This window comes from Lepisosteus platostomus, chromosome 15 (assembly GCF_059453375.1).
Source record: "Lepisosteus platostomus isolate fLepPlt1 chromosome 15, fLepPlt1.hap1, whole genome shotgun sequence".
Lineage (NCBI taxonomy): Eukaryota > Metazoa > Chordata > Actinopteri > Semionotiformes > Lepisosteidae > Lepisosteus > Lepisosteus platostomus.
The window spans coordinates 19,958,808-19,968,180 of NC_142625.1; the positions used below are offsets into that span (position 1 = coordinate 19,958,808).

Sequence of the window (9,373 nt, forward strand, 5' to 3'; positions counted from 1 at the left end):
AAGACCAAGAGTTAAAATTACTTAAATGCCTGTCTTCAGGCTTTCACCATCAAAGTGAATGCTTTGTTTCTGGAACATCTTCATTGACAGTATGCAAATTGTTGCTGAAAGGCAACCAAGGCTTTGTAATTTTTTTATATAACATTTTTAATACAAATGTTTTAAGACATAGGTCATATAATCTTTAAGATTGGGTTAGTTCACATACAGTATACTACTCACATACTGATATCTAAGCCATCAGTAGCCATTAGCATGTTTCATTTGGACATGATCGCTAGTGTAAAAAGTAAATATTGCAAAACACATTATGGGAATTTAGGAAACACTTTCTTAAGTTTGTTTTTGTTTTGAAACATTTCTAAAATGTAACTAACTTCTGCATTCCAGAATGCTATTTCAATACAGTCTTGCTAATAGCCTTCCGGTATACAGTACAAAGGCCATTATTTTCTAAACAAATGCAAGTGTACAGTCTTGGATCTTTAAACATTACATTGTGTTTGAAGCAGAAAACCTGTCTCATAGATATTACGTATTGTCTTTTGTCAGATGATGCATTCTTGGAGTGCAGACACTACGTTTTCAAGATGTTGGAAATTTCCCACATATAAAAAATCAATGGATGTTTAATATACTGTAATCCCCCATATTCTATGGCAGCTACTGTATGTTCAATGACAGTTCTGCCTAATGCAGATTCCCCACTTTGGTCTGCATTGTTTAACATTTTCACATCAGCTCAGGCAGCGTAGAACTGTACATTTTAATATCTCAACCTCAGTTCTGTCTGACCCATTATTTTCCCAGATGACGGTTCTAGGTTAAACGGTGTTATTATTAAAGTCTTACCAAGTGATTTTCTTTTTCTCTTTGTCCTTTACAAACAATAAATCAAGTATGCCAGCTATATAAATCACCATACGAAGACCAAGGCTCCCTTCCAATATCTTTTAGTTACCGATCACACAAAAACACAGTAGAGTGCGTGATTTAAAGAATGTGAGGGAAAGTTTTTAGATGATGCAGTCCTAATTTAGAAGTGCACAGTAAGTTAAAAATATAAAGTGTCAAACAGATAAAATACATTTCTCTAGGTTATCCGGGATCAATACTAACTCAAAGACTGCAAAGTACTCATCTCCAGGAGAAAAAAATCAAAAGCAATCTTGCTTCCTTCTTCATCATCTTGAAAAAAATGTCATAATCATTTTATGTATATCATTTTATCCCATTTCTGATCACTCATCACCATCAATCTCTCCTTCAACTTAACTGTTGAAGTAAGAATAGCAATTGTTTTTGCAGTAAAACAGTTTTTGACATTATTATTATTAGACATCAGTATTATATTTAATAATAAATACAAACAGAACACTTTTCTGGCACCATAAGAAGTTGCTAATCCCCCTGCTGGGCAGATTAGGTTACTTCATTGCCATTACACCTATAATGCTCCAAACCCCACTTCCTGACAGCTCTGCCTGCTGATCTGACAGCTCCCCTTAATCCCTGCAGTTGGCAGGCTGTCTCCGGCTGCCTCCCCACACTGCAGTCTAGCTCTGCTCCCTCACGCAGGCATCCCTGTGCTGTTCTTGTGGTGTGAACATCAGCCAACTCTGAGCTGCACTCGCCATTCCAAGAAGCCATTTGCATTCCACCTGGTTGCGGTCAGACTCAAAAGATTTGAAAGCCATCGTTTCACTTAAAAATATGTCTAACCTTGCACACTTTAACCTGGTGTGTGAGGTATTTTTATTAGTACAAAAGAGAAAGAAGAGGGGCACTGCTGGTGACTGAAGTGATTATTGTTACAAAACTCATTTTCAGAAATCCATAAATAGCACTTTATTTTCCTTTAGACGTGATAACCAGATGTTCTTGCTTTATTTCTGTTATTCATGCATAAGAGAACGCACAGCACTTTTCTTTTTCCTCTGGCCCTGCACACCTATTGTACAGCTCATTCAGACAAAACAAGTACAGGAGCATGTCACTTGAAATCATTAGACTTTTACAGAGTAAAATCCTGGCTTATTAGCACTTTTCACTTTTTGAAATCTATGAATAGCAGAAAGCTTGCATCTAATGTATTTTCACAACAGTTTTTGACAAAGCCAATATGATGAAATGTGCTTCTGTTGTACTGCCAGCAAGATATGTCCTGATACTCACTTGAGCAGGAGTGCCACTGTAAAGACATCTGACTCCTTGTCATTTATTCATAGTCTTTACCAGGTCTCTCAGTAGTGCTGCCTCCCATTCTATTTTCAAACTCAACCTTTCACTACGCTGCTTAAAACTACAGTGAGCCAATCAAAACACAATTAAAGGGTTATTTTACTTCAGAGTAATTACCTCCTGTTGTAGTGGTTATGTAATTTTCTAATTATAAGTAGTAATAGTATTAGAAGTAGCAATAGTTTATTTTAATCTATATTTAATCCCGAAGCAAAGCATTGCTCCTGTTTGTATTGACATATTTTATTGCATCTAGACATTTTAACCTTCATTTTTAGTGCCACATTTGTTCGATCAATACATAACTAATTTATTTCATAGCAAACACTTGACCAAAAGCTTGTATGACTTCAACAGAAAACAGGCTTTATTGGTTGAATCGGTACGTTGCAGAGTAAAGTATACATTTACAAATTACAATTAATATTTAAGTTATATTCGAGATTAGACTAGAAACAGAAAAGGTTCATTTTTTATAATGTATCAACTGATTGATTCAAATTATTGTTTGTAACCGCAAACTATGACATGTTATGGAAATTGTTACCATAATATTTAACCCAATTACATATATAGATAAATTAATAAATTGTAGACCAGAATTAGGATGATCGACAATGAGTATGTATATGAGTAAAACTGAGCAACACAGGAAAACAGTTGCTGAAAAACAATACAGATCAATACAGGATTCAAATTAGCATCTATTGGCAAGCACAGTACTAAATTGGAAGCTGAATGTCAATTAGATTTTTTACGCTTTTGGCTCTTATTCCAAAGTTGGTTCACAGAAAATGGCAACTTATTTTAGATCTTATTTTAAAGCTATCTAGAGCAAAGTAAACACAATTCACCAGCTTCTTATACTCTAGAGAACTTTTTCTGTGTGCAGTTTAAAAGATGATGAATGAATAAAACTAAGTAAAGCAATGCAAACATCCAGATAGCTCAGAACATTATTACATTCCAAGGTTATTTTGAAAATTCACTGGATGAAACCATTCTCTGATTGCAGAGAAGAGTTAAAACCTTCTAATGATCTGAAATATTATTAAAGTGAATTACTCAGGCTATTAAATATATTTCCTATAATATGAAAGATTATTCTGGAAAGTATAGAAGACAACTTTATAAATTAATATTGTATCCTTATTACTTTGGTTCCAGTCATGAATTCTGGAACACTGAGCTCACACTTTCCAATAACTACTTTTTTCCCTGTATAACACTGATTTCCCTATAAATACACTATCCTCTATGACTGACAAATTGCTGCCTTCCCCCCCTACCATGTCAGCTTTTATTTTCTCACAGAGAGGTAAATTTTCCTGTCAACAGGAATTCTTGCAGAACCTGATAAAATTATCCCTTATTTTCACATGACAAAAAAAAAAGATGAATCTCACTTCCTTTATATTAACCCTTTCCTTTCCAGCACAGTTTTAGAATGGCCTCATGAGTTCTTGCTGCCAAGTTCAGACACTTTCTGATAGAAGAGCATAAAAACACACAAACGGTCAGATGACAGCACCAACGCAATCATATAACCAAGAAGGGAGTCTTTTTATTATTTCTTTATTTAAATGTGCTTTGTCTGTCTTAGAAATTCTGGGGCAAGCTCCCCTCTGCTTTGTTCAAATAGCACACACATTAAATAAAATGGCAATGAAGCAGTGACACATCCTGCAAATGCAGTCACATAAACACTGCCATGTGAGCAGGACGTAAAGAAGAATATCACCTCTGATTCATTCCACTGTCAAGATTTGAAACTGGAAGACAGAACGTATTAAATTTTGTTAGTCTGTAAATTGTTTAAGAAACATGAGCTCAATGGAAGATGTGGCCTTTAACAAAACAATTAAACAACAAGCACCTGCTTAACTACCTGCAGACTGCTAAGATAGCAACTCCACTTGCTAAAATGTTGACACAGAATGATGTGTGAGTTTGACAAAAGGGCTCAAAGAAAAAAAACAGCACAGAAATAGAGATATAAAGGTATTTCTACTGGGCAAAAGCCACATTGCACAAGTGTACAGCACTGAAAATTGATTGAACAGAAGAAAACAGACATGCAAGCCTAATGGATAACATACTGTAGCCTGTGTTTTTTTTTAACTGAAACTAGTCTCGATCCATTCCCACTACAGAGAGATCCTGTAGCCAACATGGAATTCTGACATAAAATAATTTTTCAACACTCACAGAAAGTAAAAAAATGTTGATCTAAATATACACAGTATTAAGCAAACTGCTGTCACTTGGAAAACTTCAAGCTGATTTATACATTTACAGCATTAAAATTAAAGTTCATTACAACTTAAAAAACACTGACAGATGCACCATTCTGATTCATGCAATGGGCAATCTACCAGATAGGTTGATATGCATAAGAACACATACCCAACAGAACATTTAGAAATGAAACCCTTATCTTAATGTCACTGACAAAAGAATATCAACATCTTCTGTGACCTACACTGCAAAATGCAGCCAACACCAACTGCACATTAGCTGTGAATCCTGAGCGTATTTTTACTCAAGTATCCCTTTAGGGGGATCGTTATGATGCATTCATCATTCTACCAAAACTGATTCTACACATTTTAACATTGTCATTTTGCCTGTAGTACAATGGATAACACATCTGATCATAAGAATATCATGATCTTAAATCCACACAATGTTTCTATATGAAAGCGGAATTCACACACTTCTCTAGCAATCATACCACTGGCTAAAAGAGAGTGTTCCTCCTTTATATTTTATTACAAGAAACTAAGAACACTGACCTTCTGAAATCACATTTTAAACCGAAATGGCACTATGCACACAAATGGTATACTGTACATGTATGTACTGTACATGGATGAATACAGTATGTGATCTTAGAGAACAGCTGCAGACGTAAAGCTTGAATTATTTTATCCAGTTAAAGACAACAGTTTTCTTCCAAGAAAAAATCATGCTTACCTTTGAGAATGCTTTGACCTTCTAGTATATCCCTTGAAACAAACACTGTATAAAAACTTTCTGAAAATCCAGGTCTGCAAGGCTGTTTACTTGTATGGTCTCCATAATTCCCCTAATAAAAGAAAAACATGCATTTAATTCAAACTCAAATCTTAAAATCAAAATCGTACAGGGTTAGTTGCCCCAAAATGGATGAAAGTACTGTACTGTTCTTAGTATTTTTACATTTTATTATATTATAGTATATTCCACCGTTCAAGACATACATGTATACTGTAAATATGGTTCAGCAGCAGCAACATCTTTACCCACAGAGGTAACCTACAAACATAAGTAAATATTCGTCTTTTGTCTGACAATTAATGCATAGTGATTACTAGTACAATATAATGTTCTGAATCATTTTTCTAAAATGTGACAAGTACAATATTTTTACAGTATATAATCAAATTTGTTTTAAAATTAACACACAACTACAGTTAATTAAAGCTTGTTTTATATACTTTAGTTTAATCCGGGCTTCTAGTGCTGTGTAATACAATACAAGGCTTCTTGTGAAGCCAGACTAAGCAGATACCTTATATAGGCATTAAAACAGAAACAAAGGGGGAAAATATGTAGAATGTATTTCTCCGTCTATTATGTTTGAAATCCAGCAGCTGTTTTCAACTTTTACGTCCCCTGGTGAACTGGGATCTCTTGACATCTCAACACTCTCTGAGAAGCAGTATCGTGTTACCAGACCAAAGACTACTCAATTTGTAGAAAAAAAAGACTAAATCTGGCAAATATATCCACTTTTAACCTCTGAATCCTGGAATCCAATGTTCCGATTTAGAACTATAATAACCTTGTCTGCAATACTTCTCAGAAATAGTGCCCCCACCGTTCTGCTAAAAAGAGAGGAACTCTATTAATTCATGTCATTTATTGTATTTGTTGTTAACGGTAAACAAGACAAATCTGGTGTAATTAGTAAAAAGAAACAAGTTTTCATGTTTTTTAAGCTATTTCATGTCTGTATTTTATTCTCTAAAATGTGTAATTTACAAAAGAAGAAATAAAAACATTAAAATAAAGAAAACATACAATAAATCCTCAAGTCCGGCTGCTTAACAATGAGTTACTCCATATGGCATCCCAGATTCATACTTCCACAAATGGAGAGACAAAACTACAGTTACAAGAAAATGGTTTTCAACACAAATAGCAATAACCTCTATCTTGCCAAATATGTTTATTCTCCCTTACTTTCCTCCCTACATGGTCAACGGACAAATCACCGAATCATATTCTAAAATATTTTTGTATTTACCCTTACTACCTCGAACTCCCCACAACTCACAAAAACACCACTGATATTAGAACTGTAAACTTGATAACGAGGTTTACTAGAGAGTGAGGGCTTTTTTTATTGACGTGCGTTGGCAATTTATACCACACGCAAATGAAAAACGTGTGTAACACATTATAACTAGTTTAGGAGGAAGCATTAATCTCAACAAAGGAGTGCGCTACAATAGTGAAGATACAGTATGTGGCGTCTGAACATACTAAGTTTATTCAGGAGGCAAAGGTTTTACAACGCAGCAATGCAACATGAAAAGGCGTGAAAGTTTTAAATATCTCCGTCCAGAGATGTTTTATATCTAAAACTAGAGGGGGAAAAAATCCCGATCTTGCTCTAGGCAAGTTTTCCATTTCAACGCATTTTTCTCTGAAATCCAAGATAAGCAAGTAAAGGTAATTGGTTACATGCGGCACAGAGGCACTACTCTTTATGATGGGGACCATGGCGACAATGCATTTCTAAGATTTCAAGAGTAAACTGTTTCAGATCAGCGCAAATGCAAAAGCAGAAAGCTCTCTCTTCGGCATCGACAACGGGATATGAAATTCATGTTTTAACATACATTGAGAGAAAGCAGTGGTTCCCCTTATATGCATAATCCGCACTGTCTGAAGTGCACTGCTGCAAACACACTACAGCCATTCAGTCATAGTAGTAAAAAAAATCAGTGCGATAACTGCTGATTTCATGGATAAATTTCCAGATTTATTCCATGATACAATGCGTGCATAATAGACTCTGATTTTCTTAAGGAAATATATACATATACAATATACAGTGTGCTATTACAACATAATGTTTTGATATAATTTTGTAGCTTTGATAGATAAAAATCAGTACATCAAGCTTTAAAACAAAACATACTTTATGGTACAAAAGACAGCACTCAAAGGAAAAGATTCTCCCTCCTCATCAAGTTGTTGATTACCGGCATAATCTGTCGGCTGTGAACCGTTACACAGTAAAGCAAACAGTGCAGTACAGTACTTCCCCAGTGTTAAAAAAAAATAAATTAACATCTTACCCAAGATGTGCCCAACAGTAAGGCGCCCGTCAGCGATATAACGAAGCCAATTTTCATGGTTGCGAGCAAGCAGAAGCAGCAGTTTCAGCTTGGATTCTGTGCTTTTTATTATTTCCCCGGTGTTTCTTCTAGGATGTCCCCACAGTGCTCCGTTTGCAATGCAAAGCTGTTCTCTGGTGAAGACCGTCCCGGATCCTCCTGATCTCAACTGCAGGTGAACAGCGCTGTTCGCTCAGCACCACAGAGCTACCCAGCGTCACTTCAACCCCTCCTACCGTATAGTCTGGGAGAATCCCACTTAAAGACACACAGGATGATGGGTGTTAAGCCTCGCAAACTGATTCTTTTAGTTCTCAGTATTAGAAGACGCTGTACAGCCGACCCTCATCTCTAATGTCTGAGAAACGTAGCAACTTCAAATTTGTCTAGTGTGCTAGAAGTCCATTCATATGGAAAACACAATTGAACTACGCATAAATTATCGCATTCCAGCGACAGCTGCTGTATAAACAAGTGATATTTTCTGCTTCCCGTAAAAGATGACATGTTATCTACAGTACAACTAAAATAGTTTAGTAATGTTAACACTGGGCCAGTTTTCGAAACTTCCTTCTTGGTGTGTTAGGAGGATTTACTGGTGTTAACAGGAGCAATAAAGGCTAACTTCTCTGCATCGCTAATTTAATAAGCGACGCACATCTGATAAAAAAACACCCTTTTCTTGAAAGTGCGTGCGAGTCCAAATTAGCATTTACTTGTAGGAAAAAAAATATTTCGTTGTTTTTACCTAACACAACCAAACAGCCGCTACACTTTCCTATACGGTTTTGTAAGGATGATCCTAATCAGCATGCGCGGACTTCATGATTATATTATGCATATACTGTAATATGCTTTATGCATATTTTAGGTAAAAATTGCTTAAAATTGCTAAAAGCGAATACACTTTCTGTGGTAAGGTAAAACCTTCTCATTGTGTGAAATCATTGTAGGTTTGAAGTATGAATGGGACAGTTAATTTAACATGATACAACAGAGCAATGTCGTGCTCCATCTGTACCTGAGTTTTAAGATGAGAAAAGACCTTTACTAATGCAGCATTTCACTTCTCGCTAGCTCCCCTGTGCTCTTCCGGATTGATTGCATTCTACGGATTTGCGCCGAATGCCAAACTGAAATGTTAAAAGATACAGTACATTTAACTGACATGTACTGTACTGTATGTACAGTAGAGCTGTTCATGTTTGTAAAACAGCAAATATGTTTAAGGGGTAAATAAGTGAGACTAAGTAATTATCAGACATAGGAAGGTAAATTAAGTAGTCTTATTACATCTGGGAAGAAAAGATGAAAGCCTGATATTTCTGGTCCCTGATCATATGTTTTTTTTTTTGTCAGAATTCCGAAATGATATCATTCATTCTTTTTCTCATCTTGAAATCCAAGGAGTTAAATCCATTTTATGCAATAATAGGTCATATTAGAGCCACCGTGTTTTGGAAGTAGTCTTGAGTTCTGTAAACCTTGACATTTGTAAATCTCTGATTGGTGGCTAAATTTCCATATCTGAGAGGTATAGCAATGGGATAATCCCATCAAAAGGAATATGACAGTATGCCAGCATCAATTTGTTCTGTGCAATTGCTTGAACCAAAAAATCTGTTTTTCCCTTCAAATTTATTTTCTGTATTAGTTAATTCATCTTAACTTCATTCTGACACATACTGTACAACAGAAGTATAGATTAGTCAATTTAATCACTGATATGTTCAGATAAATGT

At 35.4% G+C, this 9,373-nt stretch overlaps 1 protein-coding gene across 1 annotated transcript in view; it reads right to left on the minus strand.

Moving 5' to 3' along the window:
- The window catches only part of cdh4 (cadherin 4, type 1, R-cadherin (retinal)), a 382,227-nt gene extending 374,351 nt beyond the window's left edge, over positions 1-7,876 (minus strand). Inside the window, exons 1-2 of the mRNA XM_088608237.1 lie at positions 7,593-7,876; positions 5,218-5,329 (exon numbers count right to left, since the gene is read on the minus strand). Coding sequence (XP_088464363.1) covers positions 5,218-5,329; positions 7,593-7,649 — 169 coding nt within the window. The 5' untranslated portion in view covers positions 7,650-7,876. The remainder of the gene's footprint in view (positions 1-5,217; positions 5,330-7,592) is intronic.
- Between the last annotated feature and the right edge of the window lie 1,497 nt (positions 7,877-9,373).